Source organism: Malus domestica, chromosome 16 (assembly GCF_042453785.1).
Source record: "Malus domestica chromosome 16, GDT2T_hap1".
NCBI classification, from domain to species: domain Eukaryota; kingdom Viridiplantae; phylum Streptophyta; class Magnoliopsida; order Rosales; family Rosaceae; genus Malus; species Malus domestica.
Window position 1 is genome coordinate 7,314,253 of NC_091676.1, and position 20,556 is coordinate 7,334,808.

Genomic DNA, 20,556 nt, shown 5'->3' on the forward strand with positions numbered 1-20,556 from the left:
CTGCTTTTGGACCCCGAATAGCTTTACACTTTAGTCCTCTTTCTCCACGGTAGGTTTGATATCCATCTTTCGAAGCACTGCGTTATAGAAACGTTGCCTTGTTGAAAATGTAACACATGTTATGTGTATCAGTTTCAATGAGAGGATAGGGAGATGTATAATGTTTTTGTACATTATAAATTAGGATTCTCCATAGTTCTCTTTAACTATGTGCGATGGCAAGTGCCTTCGCCCATGAGCGGTAGGTCTCGGGTTCGAGACTTGGAAGCAGCCTCTTCATAAATGGGGGTAAGGCTAGCCGACATTCACCTCTCACAGACCCTGCGTAAAGCGGGAGCCTTGTGCACTGGGTACGACCTTTTTTTTTTTTTATAAATTAAGATTCTCCATAGTTCTCTTTAACTATGTTGCCGGATTGTTCCGAAAAGCGTTGGCTCCTGAGTCTCTACTCACTATTGCGATATGTGACATCAGCTGCCTCCGGTCGAAATCGCTTTACTGATTCGTAAAATCTTTCAATAATCCGATGACAGTGGATTTACCCGAAAATCATCTGTTCTGGCCTTGCCGGGTAAGCGAAATACAGATTCGTCAGTTCTATATATGCAGTGATGTTTCTGCGGTTGAGTAGAGTAGCCTATTGCTGCATGTTAGAAACTTAACAGTAGCCAGTAACAATCTCTTCTGTCTCTTTGCTGTTCACGGAATCACAAAGGAAATGGTAAAAAAATTTACCAACCACACTAACATGGAAATTGGACAGGCGTAGGCTAAACCCACACCCTTTTAGTTTGATATTCTTCATTCTTCATAGGCGTAATCATCCAATCAAAGGTGGCTAATCAAATTATCCACAATCCAGTCCACCCTTGCTTTTAGTACAAAATTTTTAATTTTTAATGTAGGAAGAACAAAGTTACAATCATAACAGAGCGGTTGAAGTTTTATAGTAGAGACCTAATACTATGTTTGGACGAGGAATTTCGGCCAAGTTAGTTAGAAATGTCCCACAAAAGATTAGATAGAGCGAATTTGAAGAGTAAATATAATGAACTAAGAGGAATTTGAAAATGAACTATTTGATGAAAGTCATTTGTACGTAGATCCTTCATTCAAATCCTTGTCATGATCATGTACTGCGTTTTAAATTCTTCCATCTAATGTTTTGATGAATGATATCAGTTTAATAAACAAAAAGTATTACAAGTCTGATAACGTACGTTATCATATGTTTGTTTTATCCAAAAGTAATCTTCTGATCATGATAAAGATAACTATCAATAAAATGCAGAGATCCAAAATCACGCAAATTTCACTTCAAATTAGCAACCTTTTGGAAAAGTTTTCGGTTCATACAACAAGATAGGCAAGTCCTAAGCGCTGGACTGTACCCGTAGCTAGGCTTGCAAGAAATCGTGCCCTAAAGCTCTCGCAACATACATAACCCATTTGTCACCATCTACAAACAATTTAAACTAGGTAACGTGTTTGGCATGCAGGCACAACATTGAACCAATAAAAAACAAATTCCACTCCAAAAATAGGAAGACTTTTTATAAGTAGCAAGAATAGGCCTCGCACGATAGTGCTACGTGTTATGTTTTATGTAGACGTCATGATTAATATGTCTCGCTTTTAAAATATTTTAAAACATATATACAAGTTAGAATTTAAACATAATAATAATATCGTGTAATAGAATTCAGATACGCTTTCTGAAAGAAAAAAAAAACTGCTACCTTTTCCTCGTTTTTCTCTCTAAAGCTAATAAAGTTGATACGTACTTACTAGTCACAGTGCGAAAAATGTATATAAGATCGATGTGCTTCCATTGCTAGATCACATCAAACACCTCCGTCTCCCATAATTCTCAAAACCCTAATTTCATATTTTCTTGATTAATTTAAACTAGACTCATAGAGTGATGAACTTGGGGAAGTTTATTTTGGTTGCCCTAGCTCTAGCTCTGGTTCTTGGCCTGGCTAAGTGCTTTGAATACCAAGAGAAGGACTTGGCTTCTGAAGACAGTCTATGGGATTTGTACGAGAGGTGGAGGAGCCACCACAAAATCTCCCACGACCTCGGCGAGAAGCAAAAACGCTTCAATGTTTTTAAGGAGAACGTGAAGCATGTTCACAAGGTGAACCAGATGAGCAAACCCTACAAGCTCAAGCTGAACAAGTTCGCAGACATGACCAACCATGAGTTTGCAAGCTCCTATGCTGGCTCGAAGGTTAACCACTACAGATCACTGCAGGGCAGCAGAAGGGCTACAGCCCTCACACATGGGATGACCGACGATCTTCCGGCAAGTGTTGATTGGAGGAAGAGTGGAGCTGTCACTGGAATTAAAGACCAAGGCAAATGTGGTAAGTCTCTTATATATGAGCAAAATAAGGGGACGTTGGGAAACCCTCAATTAGAAAGTACTTTTGTCCATGAGTGCTTTTTTACAAGTGAGACGAAATTTTTGGTAAAATCCATGTTCTTCCTGGAAAATACTTCCAAGTGTTTTTTTTACGCATAACCACTTATTAATTTTATCTACCAAACTTTGTTAGAAACACTTTCAGTTATTTGAACGACAGTCCAACAATAAATAGTTTCAGATATGTCACCCTATTTTTTATACCTAAAAAAAGGTCTAAAAGTACACATATATACAACTTTCATGGTGTCAAATAACTGGTATCAGTGTTGATCGTGTAATTTTTGGTGGCAAATTGGCAGTTGAGCAGGGATAATTATCAATACATTATGCGGTTGAAATCAAGAGCTGATTAAAATTCACTGCATGGTATTTTGATGTTGTAGGTAGCTGCTGGGCATTTTCTGTTAAACTGTCCCACATCGGTGGGGTGAAGAAAACCAAAGGGGTTTAAATAGTATTACCCCACTCTAACTAATACCGAGGCCTTTTGTGGTAAAACCCCACACCTGAGGATTGTGCAGGTGGTTAAGTGGGGACAGTATCGGTGTCGTTAGAGTGGGGCGGGCCCAGCGATCCAAAAATTCCAACATGGTATCAGAGCCCACGGTTGCGGGCCCGTGCAAGCCAACGAGCTTGTCACCACCCGGAAGGAAACAAGTTTGAGCTCTTAATATAAAGACGACCGCTGAGTTCCAATTGAAAACAAGTGGGCCCAACGTCAACCGACCTCTGAGTTTCAATCACCGATGTGGATCTCCACGTGTGAACCACTAAATGAGGTTACACGTGAGGGGGAGTGTTAAACTGTCCCACATCGGTGGGGTGAAGAAAACCAAAGGGGTTTAAATAGTATTACCCCACTCTAACTAATACCGAACCTTTTGTGGTAAAACCCCACACCTGAGGATTGTGCAGGTGGTTAAGTGGGGACAGTATCGGTGTCGTTAGAGTGGGGCGGGCCCAGCGATCCAAAAATTCCAACATTTTCAACTGTAGTTGGAGTGGAGGGCATCAATCAGATCAAAACAAAGCAGCTAGTATCTCTGTCTGAGCAAGAGCTGGTTGATTGCAACAGAGACCCGAACGAAGGGTGCGACGGTGGACTGATGGAAAAAGCATTTGAGTACATCAAGAAAAATGGTGGAATAACAACCGAGCAAAACTACCCTTACAGAGCCAGTGATGGTCCTTGTGACTCATCCAAGGTGAAAATTTAATTACCCAGGTCAATATTTACGTTGTTAGTATAAATAGTACACTATAATCTTCCTACTTAACTTTGTGTTAAATTTGCAGATAACGAATGCTCCTCTGGTGCAAATCGATGGTTATGAAAACGTACCTGAAAACGATGAGAATGCTTTGATGAAAGCTGTTGCAAACCAACCTGTATCAGTTGCACTAGACGCTGGTGGTAAAGACTTCCAATTCTACGCGGAGGTAAACTGGCTTCTAATTAACCAATTAAGCACTAATTAAGATAACATGATCAATAAGCATCAATAAAAAAGTAGAACTTTATATTTTATAAGTTGCTATCCACACTCCTAGAACCTTAATAATAGGACACAACCTTTTTTAGCCCCCATCAATAGTACATAGCAACTGGCGTAGTTAACAATCTGAAAATCATGGGGTACGGTTGCTCGTGTCACTTCAATCACAATTCAGATTCTCTTCCGGATCTCGTGGCCTGGAACTCACGAACTGAGAAATTCTAACCATTCAAGAGAAAGATCCAGCTTAATTTATGTGAGCTGGGCCAGTGAGATGGGTTAATACGAGTCATATGATTTAAAATAAGTTGTCCAAATATCTCAATCTATCAACTCCAAACTGTGAGTTCCGAAAAGCATATCAAATCACGTCATCCATTCACCCAATAATACACATAGAAAGGAGACCCCTATCATTTAAGTCCACTGAAGTGCACACATGGGGATCCTATATGCAATGCTAGTGGGGTCATCATTTTATGTTTGTTGGACAAACAAACAACTTGACATATGGAAAGCCGTACACAAGAATCTCTCCCTAATAAAATTTTTAAAAAATAATTAAACTACCTTATCAAGAGCATACAAATTCTTTCAAAAGCATATTCCTTGTTTTAATTTCCAGTTTTACCCATGCCGGTATAATAAATAAAGAGACATTTTAGTTGGTTATTCTTTACATTTCAAAATGCTCCTCGAATAAGTGCAAAATGACAAACTAGGAGTGTAAGTAGCATCTGTATATGTATACTTATGTGTTAAAATTTTACAGGGTGTGATGAATGGGGAGTGTGGAACAGAGCTGAATCATGGAGTGGCAGTTGTGGGATATGGAGCAACTCAAGAAGGAACCAAGTACTGGATTGTGAAGAATTCATGGGGAGTTGGATGGGGAGAGAAAGGTTACTTGAGGATTCAACGAGGGGTTGATAAAGGAGGGATGTGTGGAATTGCTATGGATGCCTCTTACCCTATGAAATCGTCACCAAACAACACCCAAAGCAGCTCCTTCAAGGAAGAACTTTGATGATGCCACTATATCTATATACACTTACAGTTTAGTTTTAAGCGATCAAGCTTTGTCATAAAAAATGAGGCATAAATCCTTATTAGATATGTCTATAGTGTGTGTATGTCTGTTTTACTGAATTTACCTTTCGTTTTAGATGAAAATAAATGTTTGTTGATGCTGAAAACTGAAATGAAATAAAGAGTTTAAATTAGTTTAATAACATATGGTTTGTCAATTCGATTCAAAGGCAAGTGACCGATATCTAGAGGTTACATGACATACTTTTTGAACTAACTGCTTCTCAAGTGTAAACCATCCCTCTTCATAGTAGTTTAACTTAAAAATATAATATCACTTGGAATAAAAAATAAAGAGTAAATTGTAGATATGTCCCTTAATTTTAACTCAATTGAAGCAATGGTCCCTCAATTTTAATTAAACTGGAGAAATTGTCACTTAACTTTAACCCAATTGTAGCAATGGTCCTTCCAACATAACTCGTTTTGACAAAAAATTTGACGTAGTTAACGAAAATGATCATAATTACACACTTTGATGAGTTGAGGAACCCTAATTATATAAATGGTTATTCCAACATAACTTATTTTGACAAAATTGATGAAAATGACTATAGCTACACATTTGGATAAGTTGAGGGACCAATAGTAATGGATTTTTAGTTGAGGGACCAATAGTAATGGATATTTAGTTGAGGGATCATTACTCCAATTTGATTAAAATCGAGAGATCATTGTTACAATTTACTCAAAAATAAAATAAAGAGTTTCAATTCAAAGGCTTAATATATACAAAGGCTTACCTAAATCTTTAAGCCTAATTAAGCCCAGGCATTCTTTCTAGTTTATGCTTTTCTTTTTGGGAAGTGTTATTGGCACTCTAAAAATTTCATTTTACATTCCTCACAAATGTATTTTTATTTCTAAATATAGAAAATTTGGAGTATAGAATGAAAATTTTGGAATACCAATAATAATTCTCTTCTTTTTATTCAAATATTTTCCTTGTGTTAGTTTCGTGCTATTGGATATATATGTATTTCATAAGTACCAATTATATTTATTAAAAAATATGTCAGTTTTGTGTATGTGCATAAAAATTATTTGCCATCAAAACATCAATGGCACAAATCCGATTGAGTAAAGAAGAGAAAATATAAGGTTTAACTAGGGATTAAATGCAGTGCAAATCTTAATTTGATATTTCCTTTTATGGAAAGGATTCTCTCCTGAGCATATGCTCAGGATCCTGCTAAGCAGGATACGAGGATCGTTGAATAGAAATCCAACGGTTACAATTATTATAACTTTAAAGAGATCCGTATGATGAAAACAAAAGGACAGTCATCTTTCGTAGAACCAGACAAGCAAACCGTACAAGTGTTTTTCCAAAGTTCTGCATCGTATCAAGTGCGTAATTAAATCTTGTTATTGGGTTTCCAAATAAAATTGGATTAAATTAACAAGATTAGGTTTAAGTGGCCTTGATTAGCTCAAAAGGACTCACAGATACCCGCAAGCACGCCACCGCTTTCAAGATTTTTCAATGCATTTGGAACACGGCAATATGCTATACATTATTTATAAAGTAAATTGTTATTTGACTTCTTCAACTTTTACTCCATTTGAAACTGACCATCTGAACTATTTAATTAACCTCCTGAACAATTTGAAATATGCCAATTAACCTCTTGTTGTTAGATTCCGTCCATTATTCTACCAAATTCAAGAACAAATTAGTCTTTTTATCATCAATTCTTACATATCACTTATAACCATCAATACAATTATGACATGTGGACACATAATAATATGTAATGACAATGTGAAATGGTCCATTACTTAAACATTTCGTTTCTTTATGTTTCCTATTATGCTATAAGTTTTGAATTATTTTGTGTCCACATGTCATTATTTTATTAGTAGGTATAACTAACAAGTAAGAATTGATGATGAAAATACTATTTTTCCCTTGAATCTGATAGAATAGTGGACGGAATCTAACGGTAAGAGATTAATTGGCTGATTTTAAATAGTTCAGGAGGTTAATTTACCAAAAAAATAGTTTAGAGAGTCAATTTTAACTGGAGTAATAGTTTAGGGGGTCAAACTGCAATTTACCCTTATTTATAAGTTGAGTGAAGTTTTTTTTATCCCTCCACTAATATAATAACATGTCATTTATGCCGTATTCTAGAGACACTGAAAATTCTCTAATTTCATTGGACTATGCTCCACCCACCACATCTTCGGCCATCTATTGGTTTTTTCCGTGTTCCCGGTCAAAATAATTCCAACAATTAATCTTAGGCTTATTAATTGAAATGCCCTTAAAATTGTCATTTAGTCTCACTTTACCCCCTAAAATTGACATTTTTCAACTTTTTTTGTCTCACTTCAACATATTTGTTAAAGAAACATTAAATTCAAGGGTATTTTGGAAATTTCACTATTTACAAATCTCTTGAAATAAATTGTAATTAATTTATCACCAATAGGAACATGTGACTCAACAATGTGAAACTTTTGGTTGTAAACTGTGCACATTTGCTTTAGATGCTTTTTTTTGGTTTTGGGGCTTGCATAGGAAGTATTTTGGACATGATATCTTAATGGTTTTTTTTGGGGATTAATATTTGTGCAATTGAACTCGGTTCATATTCTTATTGGTGAAACTTCTTGTTAGGTCAATTTTGATTAGAAAGATATCTTGGAATAGGCTGATCATGTCTCCTTTATGTTGTAATGAGTATTTTTCATGTGCAAGTTTCCATTGAGCCAGTATATGGATGCCTAAATGAAATATCTAGGAATAAAATTGTAACCTTTATTTTGGTTGATATAATGATTTTGTATCCAGAAAATTTTCTATTGATTGAATAATTTATTTTTTAAAATGCCTAAAACTCATGGGTTGAATTAGAGTTGTCAAAAATGGAGTCGAAATTGTTTTATTATGTAGGTTTGAGGTAAATAGATGTGCAAAAAGTGAATTGTCTAAAATACTCTTGAATTTAACATTTCTTCAACGGAAAGGTAAAGTGAGACCAAAATAGTTAAAAATGCCAATTTCAGAAGGTAAAGTGAGAGAAAATCAATTTCAAAAGATATATTGAGACTAAATGACATTTCCGACGACATTTCAATTAATAAGCCTTAATCTTAACAATTACTATAAGGGTAAGTCGCCAAAATAGTCTCTGAGATTTGCATAATTCATCACTTTGGTCTCTGAGATTCCAAATCGATAAAAGTGGTCCCTGAGATTGTCCACCATCCATCATTTTGGTCCTTCCATTAAAAACTCCGTTAAGTGTCCCGGAGCTCTTGGCCGGAAGTTTGGGCAATTTTCAAAATTTCGTAACTCAATCATTTTTAACCACATTCGACACATAATATATCAAAATGAAGATAGGAAAGTGTAGAATAAGATTATACCTATTTCGAAACCCAATGGCTGCCGAAGATTTCCAGAAAATAGCCTCAAAGTAGACTGGTCCGAGTGAAAACTTGAAAACTTGCCGGAATCTGGGTAAACTTTAAACGTTCATAACTTCTTCAATACTCAACGAAATCAAGTGATTCAAAAATGAAAATCATACTTCTCGATGAGACGAAGATAATGGTACCTTTTTCGATGGATAACTCGCCGTGATTTGGCCGGAAAACTGCTAAAAAGTGGCTATCTTGGTCTTGGGGTTAGCCACTTTCGAGCCGTTTTTCGGCCAAACCACAGCTAGTTAGCCATCGAAAAAGGTACCATTATCTTTATGTCATCAAGAATTATGATTTTCGTTTTTGAACCACTTGATTTCGTTGAGTATTGAAGAAGTTATGAACGTTTAAAGTTTACCTAGTTTTCGGCGAGTTTTTAAGTTTTCACAGGACCAGTCAACTCTGAGGCTATTTTCCAGCCATCTCCGGCAACCGTTGGGCTCTAAAATAGGTATAATCTTATTCTACACTTTCCTATCTTCATTTTGATATATTATGGGTCGAATTTGGTTAAGAAACGATTGAGTTACAAAGCTTTGAAAATTGCCCAAACGTTCGACCAAGAGCATCGGGACACTTAACGGAGTTTTTAACGGAATGACTAAAATGATGGATGGTGAACAATCTCATGGACCACTTTTATCAATTTGGAATCTCAAGGACCAAAGTGATGAGTTATGCAAATCTCAGAGATCATTTTAACGATTTACCCTTACTATAAATAACAAAACCAAATTCCAAAATTAGCCCAATAAAGATATATGCTTATCAGTTTTGTATATACGCAATCATTTACTAGAATTGTGTTGTGCTATATGAGATAACCTAAAGAACTACCAATCCAAGGTGCATTTTAGCAGATGGTGCTGCTACGGTTGGCGGCGAAGTTGCTTTGGGAAAAAACGTATTAATAGCATATATGCCATGGTAAGGTTACAATTCTGAAACTGCAATATTCATTAGTGAGCGTCTGGTATATGTAGATATTTATACTTCTTTTCATATATGGAAATATGAAATTCAAACTCATGTGACAAGCAATGACCCTGAAGAATCACTAACGAAATACCACATCTAGAAGCCCATTTACTCCGCAATTTAGACAAAAACGGAATTGTATGCGTTGATGTTGTTTATTATTTTTTTATTTAAAGAATCATCCCATCTCAATTAAAAATACAAATATCTTTTTAGGAAGAAATCAAACTCCGCTTTTGTATTGATCTTGTATTGCTTTTTATTTCTATGTTTTTTCATGTTCGATCCCGTATAATCTTCTTCAACATCTTTTTCTTGGTTTGAAAGAGTTGATTTAAGATCTACTTGGCCTGTGAATTCTTTTTCTCCTTGATTTCGGTTTTCTGATTCAACAGATTTTTTTTCTTTCGACGATATTGATATAAAAAGATCTCTTTTTTTATTTCCAGTGACGCTTTTGTTTTCACTAGCATTTTTTTTATATTAGAATTAAAAAGTAATAATTTAATTGGTATAACCCACAGTTTCATAAAAATAAAAATAAAAAAACCTTAATTGCTCGGGACAACGTCTTTATGCCTATCGCACTTCTATATTCTCATGTTATGTAAGTTAATTCTCTTCGATTTGAGCTCCCCGTGAGAGACCTTCCTTCTGTTTGAGGGCAATTCTCACCCTTTCGTGTGAGTGTTTCTCCATCGTGTTCCAGTTTGTTACCACCGATCCTGGCTGCGGCTGGGATCGATGGGTGCTCTTATGTTTTTGCTTTGGTCTCCCTCTCTTCTCCCCTCCGATGCTTTTTTCCCCTACTTCCTAGTTTGATTTACCCTCTTCTCCTCCCACTGCTGTCTCTCCTCCTCCTTCCTCTAATTTCTGATCTTTGGTCAAGTTTCTCCGCGAGATGCGGCTTGTTGAGTCGGTGTGCTCTGATTTGGTGCATGCACTGGGTTGTGTGTTGCAAACACCCCCACCTTCTCTTTGCTGACTACCTTGGTTGGCAGTGTTGCTCGTGGATTTCCAAGCGCTTCTTTATCTTTGTTGCAGGTTCGTAGTGATTTGTGGTTGTATTTGGACTGAAGATTGGAATTGGTTGCTGGGTTTACTGAGGCGTGGCTCGGTTGGGAGATGGGCTTTAGGTGGATCGACTAGCACTGTTGTGGCAGCGTTGGTTGCGGCAGTGGTTGCAGTGGGGGTTGTAGCAGTGTTTTTAGTTTTCTGATTTCTTCGGTTCCAACTTTTGGTCGGGCTTGGTTTGGTGTGTGTTTAGTTGGCCCCATTTTGCTTTGTGTATCTATTTTGGACCTTGGTTGTAAGTTTGTGTTGTTGCAATAAATGTTTCACCATGTTTTGGCATGATGTTTTTCCAAAAAAACAAAAAAAAACAATGATGGTAAAAGTATGCAAGGCACGATAGTATTAGTGGTGCTACTGTTGTATAAATTTGTCTTGCGCGGTTGAGTGAGGGAATCGGTCAAAAGTGTCAGCATGTTGACGCAAACAATACGAGGTTGAGTTGGGCCCAAAGGCACAGAGAGATTTACACAATCCGCCACCACATATGCCCTCGAGTACCACTCTACTGTATATACAATCGGATTCATTGTTCAAACGGGGACGTGGGGAGCATCAGGGGCTCCACGTGTCAAATCCCCAGAGCATCATTTAAAGAAAAGAGCATGGCAGCCTTGGCAGGAGCCGGACAATTAACAAGTGGCCCACAATACAAGACGTGACGTTAAATGGGTCCTCTTAATTTCACGATTTTTATTAGTTCATCCATTAAAACTCAAACGGTTCAAAATTCTTTCTTCTAAAATTTTTGAGCTCAGAATATTAGTGCATGTTCAGTATTTTATTAGGAAAATTAATGAAAAAAATTTGAAAAAATTTGAGTTTTAATGATAAGTACAAAATAAAGGGTAAAGTGAATAGTATCAGGATTGACTTTTTAGTGTAAAAATGCGGTTTTTCGTTAAAGTGAACAGTACCGGGTGCTTTTCGTTAAAGTTCTCTATTTTATTTAAATTTTTTTATTATTTATCAATTTAAACTAGATAAAGAAATCTAAAAAGAGAAAGCCGCATGAGAGGGAGAAAGAGGAGAGAGGAGGGAAGAACGTAATCGATCATTGAAAGAAAGACAAAAAAGAAAGATGATCGGACAAGATAAAAAGAAAGAGAAGTGAGAATGAAGAAAGCATATTGGAGAATAGATAAAAAAAGGTTATAAAAAAAGAGAGATAAAGAAGAAAAGAGAGATAGATAGATTTGGAGTGAGAATGAGAGAGAAAAAAGAAATGAGTGAAGTTAAATTTAAAAACTTTAAAATTTTACTTTTTATGTTTTTAGAGAATAAACTATATTTTTAAGTTAATTTTGAGTTCAATTTTTTTAAATAGTCCTATCAAATAAGTATTCAAAACTTAAAACTTGAAAATTATTTTTAAATTTAAAAAATTGAATTCAAGTAGAATATCAAACACACCCTTAGTATTTAGAGAGGATCTCGGTATCCATAGCCTACCCTGCAAGTGCAGAAAGAACTGTGGAAAGTTAAGACAGGGCAGGGGAGGAGAAATGTCTAATGGTCCGATGGGTGTGCTTCTAGAGAATGCATGTGGATTGGAGGGATGCTACTGTAATTCTAACTCAGACCTTCTCCTCGTAAATTTTCTATTCTTCTATTTATTCTGCAGTAGTGTATAATATTCAAAACGGCCTATTTTTCAGTTCGTCTTTTATAGATCAATTTTTCAAAAAAATTAACTAAATTTTAACTATTTAAGTATTCAACTAACATTATCAGAGTTTCATTGTTTAACTTAATAATATGTTACTAAGTAATTTCATATTTAACTAATTTTTAATAGTTTTGTTTTCTTTTGTTTTTTTTGTTTAGTTGATAAAACATAGACAATACGAATGAAATTTTATTGATATTGAAAAAGAAGTTACATCTAGTTAGGGAGAATATAAACTTAACTCCTCATAATACAAGAAAAATGGATTAAAAAATGAAAAAATAAAAGGGGGATATAAACTTTACCATTCTAGAAACACAAACAATTAAAATACAAGGAAAAGAGAGGGAGGACATGAAACCTAACTCCTCTAAAACCAACAGTCTAAACCTGCAAAACAAATTAAGCAACATCACAAGGTGAATATAAAAAAACAAGAAAGTGAGTCAAACTTGTATGCCGACATGCAAATTAATTTGTGAAGCGATAATCAGGAAAGTCAGCATAGTTTAAAAATAAAGCAGTACAAGACGCAAACGGAGGGAATCATTTCATCATAAAGTTGGTGAAGAGAAGCCCATATTAGCAAAAATATATGCGAGAGGCATAGAATATTATCTTCTGAATACGGTCTAAATAAATAAATCATTGTGTATGAAGAGGAAAAAAAAGATCAAAATTAGTCCATTGAAACTAATTTTTATAGTTCATTGTGCAGGTTACTATTATGCAACTAGAGTACACTTGAAAATTTTCTTGAAAGGCTAGCTTTCGGTACGGCAATGACGTGGACGAGATAGAAATGATAAAGTGAAGGGCATTAGGGTTAGGAGGGGCTGGCACTCTGCAACCCTAACTGGTACGGATCATCGAGGGAAAAAGGCTCTACAGCCACTTAAATATATGGCTTTTTATCAAAAATGGTCTGAAATTTGCATAAGACATCAATTTGATCGTTGAGATTAAAAATCAATAGAAATTATCCATCAGATTGTCCACTATCTATTATTTTAGTCAATCCGTTAAGTGTCCCGGAGCTCTTGGCCGAAAGTTTGGATAATTTTCAAAGTTTCGTAACCCAAATCGTTTATTAACCAAATTCGACCCATAATATTTCAAAATGAAGATAGGAAAGTGTAGAATAAGATTATACCATTTAGAAGCCCAATGGTTACTGGAGATGGCTGGAAAATAGCCTGAAATGTGACTAGTCCGTGGGAAAATTGTAAAACTCTCTGGAAACTAGGTAAATTTTAAACGTTCATAACTTCTTCAATACTCAACGAATTCGAGTGATTCAAAAACGAAAATCATACTTCTCAACGGGACGAAGAGAATGGTGAATTTCTCAATGGCTAATTCGTCGTGGTTTGGCCGGAAAATGGCTCGAAAATAGCTAACTAAAAACCAAGACAGCCACTTTCGAGCTGTTTTCTGGCCACACCACAATGATTTAGCCATCAAGAAAGACCATTCTCTTTGTCTCGTCAAGAAATACGATTTTCATTTTTGAATCACTCGATTTCGTTAAGTATTGAAGAAGTTATGAACGTTTAAAGTTTACTCAGTTCCGACGAGTTTTCTAGTTTTTTCCCCGGACCAGTCACATTCCAAGCCATTTTCCAGTTATCTCCGTCAACCATTGGGCTTCCAAATAGGTATAATCGTATTCTACACTTTCGTATCTTCATTTTGATATATTATAGGTCGAATTTGGTTAAGAAACGAATGAGTTACGAAGCTTTGAAAATTGACCAAACTTTTGTCAAAGAGCTCCGGGACACTTAACAGAGTTTTTAACGGAATGATCAAAATAATAGATGGTGTACAATCTCAGGGACAATTTATGTTGATTTTCAATCTTAAGAACTCAGAACCATTTTGGCTAAAAAAACCTAAATATATTGCCATATCACCCAACTTTCCTATCATCTGATTCGAATTACCTGTCACCAACTTCACGCGCAAGCCCCTCTCTCTCTCTCTCTCTCCCTCTCCCTCTGTGCGCGGATAACCGAGCCAAACTCCACAGGCGATGGCAAAAGAGGGACTCAGCAGCGTACCTTTGTAAACTATATATGTAGCAAAAGTTAGTTGCTTTGTTCAAACACTTTAGGAGAAGAATTACATGATAATATTAAATATTTTTATATTATTAACACAAAACGTTACAATGTAATAATGTATGAAGTCGTTCTTTACACTTTAGGGTTGTGATACTGGTTGGATTCAGTGATTAATTATTTGCAGTAAGACATGTAATCTCTGCGTTTTCTCTATCTTTGCCCTTTAAACTTCCAGACATGCATGCATACTCCTGGGTTCCGCAGGACAGTCACAGACTCGATCGTCAATGTTATCAACCCCATCGTTTAACTTTTATCCCTGAAAGTACTATTTCTTTCTTCTCAAATCTTCTTATTATGGAAACAACGAACGAACCAACAACAATAATAATAATAATAATAATAATACCTTCGCCCTAATCCTAAAGCAATAAAAATGAAGTTTTACAAAAAAATAAATGCCTACTTTTACTTATAAATACATAATTATATGCAAAATAAAATGAAACATAGATTATAAAGTAATAAAACATTTTGAAAAAATGGTGAACAAACATATAATTAGTGTTCATCCAAGTATCTAACAAGTCTCTTATAATTTCTTGAAAAAATAAAATAAAAATATGTATTTATTTATTTTCTGTCTAAGTTATAGTAGTGAAATAAGTAGGTCTATACAAACTAAGATGGCGTCTAGGTCTGTCTAATCATCATTTATTAATTTTCAAATGCTTAAAGATTGACCAACAAGATAACTTGGCGTGAACTTTAAGAACAATGTCAAAACTGATGTATCGGATACACTGACGTTTAAACAGTTAGACTAAAATAAAAGAAAACTAATGAAAATAACTTGAAAACTTTGGGTTTTAATGATAAGAATAAAATAAAGGATAAAGTAAATAATATCAGGTTTGACTTTTTAGTGTAAAAAAAAAGATTTTTCGTTAAAGTTAACAGTACTGCAAACTTTTCGTTAAAACTCTCCTAAAATAAACTAGCTACTATATATATATATATGTACATGTACATGTATATAACACACACATAACAAGAGCATGAAAAGTTACGGACAATTATAAATCTTCAAACCACTTGAATGTTTTTTTTTTTTTGAACAATTATAAATTCTGTAGCATAAGAAGAAAGAATATACATTAAATCTTCTAAATTAACAAAACAATAAAGAACAATACTTGACTATTCAATGATGAGTTGAAACTCTTACTTAAAATTCTTAGTGTTTTAATCGCAGAGTTTTGTGTTTATGATTAAAACCGTTCATACTATAAATTACATTGTAAAGATCATCTTTGTAAAAATTAAATTAAAACTAAAATCGTTGAATCAATCTTTTAGCAAACGTATATACGGTTCATAATGCTTTTACTATTACCGTTCATTAGTTTTTAAATAGTTTAATGATTAAACGATTTTAATTTTAATTGATTTATTTTAAAAGCTATATATATAATAATTTATAATATGAATGATTCTAATTATAAACACTAACTTTTATAAATTAACAAAAAAAATTTTGAAAATTTTTGAGTAAGTTCCTACTCATAATTGAGTAGTCAAATATTGTTCAACAATAAATGGAGAAGAAAGAAGAAATTACACTAAAATTACTACTGCATATAGAAAATTAAGAAATAAACATTAGGCCTTACATTTTTGGTGGTACAAACTTCACTGGTCAAACTTCAAAGAACCAAAAACAAAAAAACAAAAAACAAGAGAGAGAGTAATTACTATTTAATGGAAATGACGGGCACAGGTCAAGTCAGCTGCTAAACCTGATGAGAATGACAGGAAAAGGGAAGGGGGAGATGGAGAGGGAGGGAGAGAGAGAGAGAGAGAGATCGGCTATGACTTTATAAGTAGAGGTAGGGCGGGCAGGCTCGGAGCTCAACGATAACTCGCGGAGAGTGGTGGTCGGGAGCAGAAGCTAAGACCTAGAGGAGCAGCGGCGGGTAGCCATCACATCTATCAATGAGGTTCGATATATACTGCTGCAGACTGACGAGACTGATACAACACGGCGGTGGAGGTCGCTTGTGGTAAGCCGTTTGACTTCTTCCTTGTTAGGTAAGGAGATGGTAGTTGTCTAGCGGCATCGTTCGTCATCATCGTCCGCCATGATGCCGGCGTTCCGGTTGCTGTCCTCGTCCGTATCACACGCGGACAGAGGCGCGTCGTAATCAATATCGTGATGGTGAGGTGGCGGGAGCAGATGAGAAATGGAGGAGCTGCAGGAGGAGGAAGTGGTGGTGGAGGAGTGCGTTTTATTATTATTCTGGGCGCCAACGCCAACAATGGGAAGTGGTTCGGTCAGTTGCTTCCCGTCCCGAGGCGGGGAAAACACCACTGGCAGGTAGTGCTCCATCTCGCACGGGAACTTCGAGTTCTTGAAATGCTCCTTCAACGCCTCCAATCCCTTCATCCAATATTAATCCGTATTTCATTAAAATTATTAATCCTTTAATATATTTATTTAATTAACAAACAATGTTAAAATTAAGTCTTTCCAACTTCCGGAATAAATGAATAATCGTAATTTACCACAAGTTACCCTTCTTTAAAAAATAAAAATAAAAAAATTAACAAACAATGATGATTAAATTAATTAGTAGGTACCTGAACTCGAGCGTATGTGACTTCGCATATTTTCCTGGAATTGAAGACTTCCCAATGTTGATGGTGAAATGCCTTGTACAGCCTCCATGTTGCCTCCGGGGATGTCATGTTCACGAATCCATATCCCACATTGCACTTGTTACTGTGTTTCCCACAAACAAATAACACCACTCACATAAGATCTCAACGCACGAATTCGATATATTAGAAATGTGTACAAAAAAGATAAGTAAATGGAGATACACGTATAAAGATTCGTGGTGTGAATATAACCGCGTGTTATTATCCAAACCTATTCAAGGCGTTCTACACGAAAATATTTACTACATATTACAAGCTAATAACACATAACACCCTAAGCACGTAACATATCAACCTTGTGTATTTCCGACATTGTATCGTGTGTGCATCTCGCTTTATAACCAATTGTATCGTGTGCATTTCGCTTTGTAACCAATTGTATCGTGTGTATTTCGCTTAGTATTTTTATACCTAACTTATTATACAATTAACTAATATAACCGGCAATTAACTTATAAAACTCAATGAATGAAATGATGAATATGAAATAACCACGACTTGTCAATCGAAATCTATAGACAAACTTGTATATTGATCGTTTCAGAAATTTAAACTTACAAAATCGCTACTCTAACCACATTTGTACCATCGCTAATAGAGATAAACCCACCCAACGCATGTGGACTCTATTTCTGTTTGTAAGTGGTACAAACGTGGTAAATGTAGAATTACTTTATATTTTTCCATTTTATTGTAGCCGATCCCCTTTTTTTTTATATATATATATATATATAGAAATGCAAATAATAACAATAAATAGATTAAAAGAAAAGGATAGGAAAATGAAAATACTTGAAATCAATGGGAAGATAAACGAAATCGTAGGAGGAGAAGGGCTGCTTTTCATCATCACCACCACCATGATCGCCGTCGCTAATAATCTGCTCGTTGAAGTGAATACAGTGGTTGTCCAGCATGTTCAACAGCAGCTTCTGACTGCCACAATCCACCACCACCACCAAATCAACGATTCCAACATTGACACAACAAAAAAAATTATGAATTGCACTTCAAATTTTGATACGGTACCTGTACTTATTGGGTATGTTCTTGATCATGACGGTGGTTCTGGTTTCTCCGCTGGTGGATTCGGATATAGCTTCTTCTTTTATTAAAAATTTTGAATCGAACTTCTTCGCTTGTCTTCCCTTCTTCCCCCTACTGCTCCTCGGCTGCTTCGGCCTCGTTAGAATGGCCTGCAGGCTCTCCGAGTTCTCGCAACTCATCTTCTTCGAAGAAGAACACCTCTTCTCTTGAATTCCATCCAAATTCAAACCCGCCATTTTAGATTCAACATTGTTTCTGCTAATTACTATTCCCTTGCTGCTGCTAGAATTATTTGATCTATTATTATTCCTACTCGACGAAAACTGCACTTGTGATGAGGATGTACACAAACGAGGCGGCGGCGTCGCCAAGCTAAAACTGTTGGAGCGTCTAGAGAATTTTACAGCCAATTCCGCCGGCTGCGGTGGTCCAATGGCATTGCGAGGCGAGAGTAGAGTGGGGGCAGTGTGAGCCGCCGCATTCAAGTATTTCCTACTGTGACCGCCAGGCCGACTAAATTCAATGACAACTGATTTTCCGTTGATTTCTTTGCCGTTCATCTCCTCGAGAGCTCTCGCTGCGTCTCTGACGTCGAAGAACTCGATGAACTTTTGGTGCTTTTTCGAGGGCGTCTCTCTCAATTCCTTTACAGCACCTGATAAAATTACATAATTAAACCCAACAAAATTGAAATAAAATCCAGGTCCCATGTGCTCCCATTGGTCATGAAAAGCGTAGGACAAAGACCCATGAGACCTACCCCTTAATTATCCCAACAAATATCCGAAAAAATAAAGACGAGAAAATACAAATTAATGATGGGAATGTTACCAAAAGCTTGGAATATATCTTTCAAAGAGGAGGTGACGGCCGGGTCCAAATTGAAAATGACGATTGTGCCCTGGTTGTGGCCGTCCGGGACGGCTTTCAAGGCCGGAATGACGCACTGGGCCCACACGGCCTGCCCGGCGATGAGCCCGCGACCAGGAGGAAACGGAAGCGGGAAAATAGAAAGTGGCGGAGCTGATGTAGCCGTCGCGAACGACAAGGCGGCGTAGTGGTTGCGAATCCTGTCTTCCAGCTGCATGTGCTGCTGCCGAATCTCGCGCAACGCCCTCTCTGCATGCCTGAGATCGTAGAAGTGGACGGTCACGATCCCGTCGCACGCCCTGTCCATCTGCACCCACCTCACCTCCCCGAACCCCTCCATCTCCCTCCTCACAGTCCCCTCGCTGACGTCACTCGGCACTCCGCTCAAAAGCACTGCCCTCGTCGCCGCCGCTGTCGGAGGCGGCAACGGTGCGCATACAGTAGCCGCCGCGCTAACGTATGTGGCCGGTGCGGAGAACGGCGCGTACGGGACAACTTCGCTGATTGGCGGTGGTGGGTAGGGATAGTAAACCTGGTGGGGAGACGGAGAAAGTGGTAGGAGTTGTGGCAGCGGCGGAGGAGGCCCAAAAATGGGTATTTGGTTGGGGTGCCGATTTGGGTTACTGGGTCTGAACTCCTGGGCTCCGGGGTCCAGATTTCCCGGAAAACGTAGAGAGCCGGTATCTGCCATGCGGTGGATGGTGCCGGAAAACCACTAAGGAAGTAAGGAGAGGAGTGGTTTTCCGGTGAATAAAGACTGGGAGATATGAGTTGGGTATCTGCTCCTCTGGTCAAATTCCATGCTTATCTTCCCGAGTAATAGTAATAGTACATCTCTCTCTCTCTCTCTCTCCCTCCTCTTTCTCTCTGTCTCTCTCTGGAAAATGGTACTGAGATTTTAAGTCCGGGTAGCTATAGTAGAAAGAAAAGCAGGCAGAGGACAGATCACAGATGGCCTTGGGCTTGCCTTTTTTCCTTTTCCACTACTTTCCTTTTCATACCAAAGTGGCTAAAAATGTACTTTTATCCATCTACACACACCTTTCAATTACCATACTGCCCCGCCCTAAACAGATTTTAGTATTTTACCGTGGGACAGAGTTAATTCGTTGGGGGTGATGGGGTAATTGAGTCCCGGTAAAGGATTAGAATGAACGCGGGCCGTACACGTGGATGACAGGACGAATGGAGTGTGCGATGATGCGCCATCGAAGGGGATGGGAGCCTACGGTGGGAAAGGTACAAGTAAATAAGCTGTGACACAACAGAGGGATTTCCAGAAGACGTACTTGGACTCGGTCCAAAAAATTCAGCTGGTCAATTTCATTTAATTTTGGGTAATTTCTATTTTATTACCTCAAGTTTTACTAAAATCTTACATTTTTTTCATTTCACTTGCGTATTTAAAGTTTGATTTTTTTGCTATTTTGATACTTTCGTTAACTGATGACATGATAGATTATCGGCCCACTCATCTCACTTTACTACTCTTAAATATCGTGAAATTCGCACTTTGCAACCTTTAAAAAAAAAAAATTTCGATACTTGAGAGTAGTAAAATAAGAATTAGTAGGCCAAGATTATGCCACATTATCAGTTAATAGAAAAATTAAGAGGTGGGCTAGTACTTAGTAGAGGTATCAAAGTGGTAAAAAAATCAAACTTTATGTATGAAAGTGAGAC

The 20,556-nt window shown here is 36.9% G+C and overlaps 2 protein-coding genes across 2 annotated transcripts; one reads left to right on the forward strand and one right to left on the reverse strand.

Annotated features, from left to right (window-relative positions):
• Nucleotides 1–1,869: 1,869 nt before the first annotated feature.
• LOC103403086 (vignain-like) lies at nucleotides 1,870–5,150 on the forward strand. The gene is made up of 5 exons (XM_008341908.4): nucleotides 1,870–2,369; nucleotides 2,815–2,827; nucleotides 3,414–3,636; nucleotides 3,728–3,871; nucleotides 4,700–5,150. The coding sequence occupies exons 1-5, from the start codon at nucleotides 1,925–1,927 to the stop codon at nucleotides 4,952–4,954; spliced, it is 1,080 nt and encodes a 359-aa protein (XP_008340130.1). The 5' UTR covers nucleotides 1,870–1,924; the 3' UTR covers nucleotides 4,955–5,150.
• Nucleotides 5,151–15,852: 10,702 nt separating this feature from the next.
• Nucleotides 15,853–19,866, reverse strand: LOC103403089 (protein terminal ear1). The gene is made up of 5 exons (XM_008341912.4): nucleotides 18,835–19,866; nucleotides 17,986–18,658; nucleotides 17,749–17,892; nucleotides 16,876–17,017; nucleotides 15,853–16,675 (listed from the first exon to the last, which is right to left on the reverse strand). The coding sequence occupies exons 1-5, from the start codon at nucleotides 19,562–19,564 to the stop codon at nucleotides 16,346–16,348; spliced, it is 2,019 nt and encodes a 672-aa protein (XP_008340134.1). The 5' UTR covers nucleotides 19,565–19,866; the 3' UTR covers nucleotides 15,853–16,345.
• Nucleotides 19,867–20,556: the final 690 nt, after the last annotated feature.

Bases quoted from the DNA above. Each gene is read 5' to 3' on its own strand.
- LOC103403086 (XM_008341908.4), top strand. From the start codon at position 1,925: ATGAACTTGGGGAAGTTTATTTTGGTTGCCCTAGCTCTAGCTCTGGTT. The intron at 3,637-3,727 runs GTGAAAATTTAA...TTAAATTTGCAG, and splicing joins GTCCTTGTGACTCATCCAAG to ATAACGAATGCTCCTCTGGT. The intron at 3,872-4,699 runs GTAAACTGGCTT...AAAATTTTACAG, and splicing joins ACTTCCAATTCTACGCGGAG to GGTGTGATGAATGGGGAGTG.
- LOC103403089 (XM_008341912.4), bottom strand. From the start codon at position 19,564: ATGGCAGATACCGGCTCTCTACGTTTTCCGGGAAATCTGGACCCCGGA. The intron at 18,659-18,834 runs GTAACATTCCCA...TAATTTTATCAG, and splicing joins AGATATATTCCAAGCTTTTG to GTGCTGTAAAGGAATTGAGA. The intron at 17,893-17,985 runs GTACCGTATCAA...GGATTGTGGCAG, and splicing joins AACATACCCAATAAGTACAG to TCAGAAGCTGCTGTTGAACA.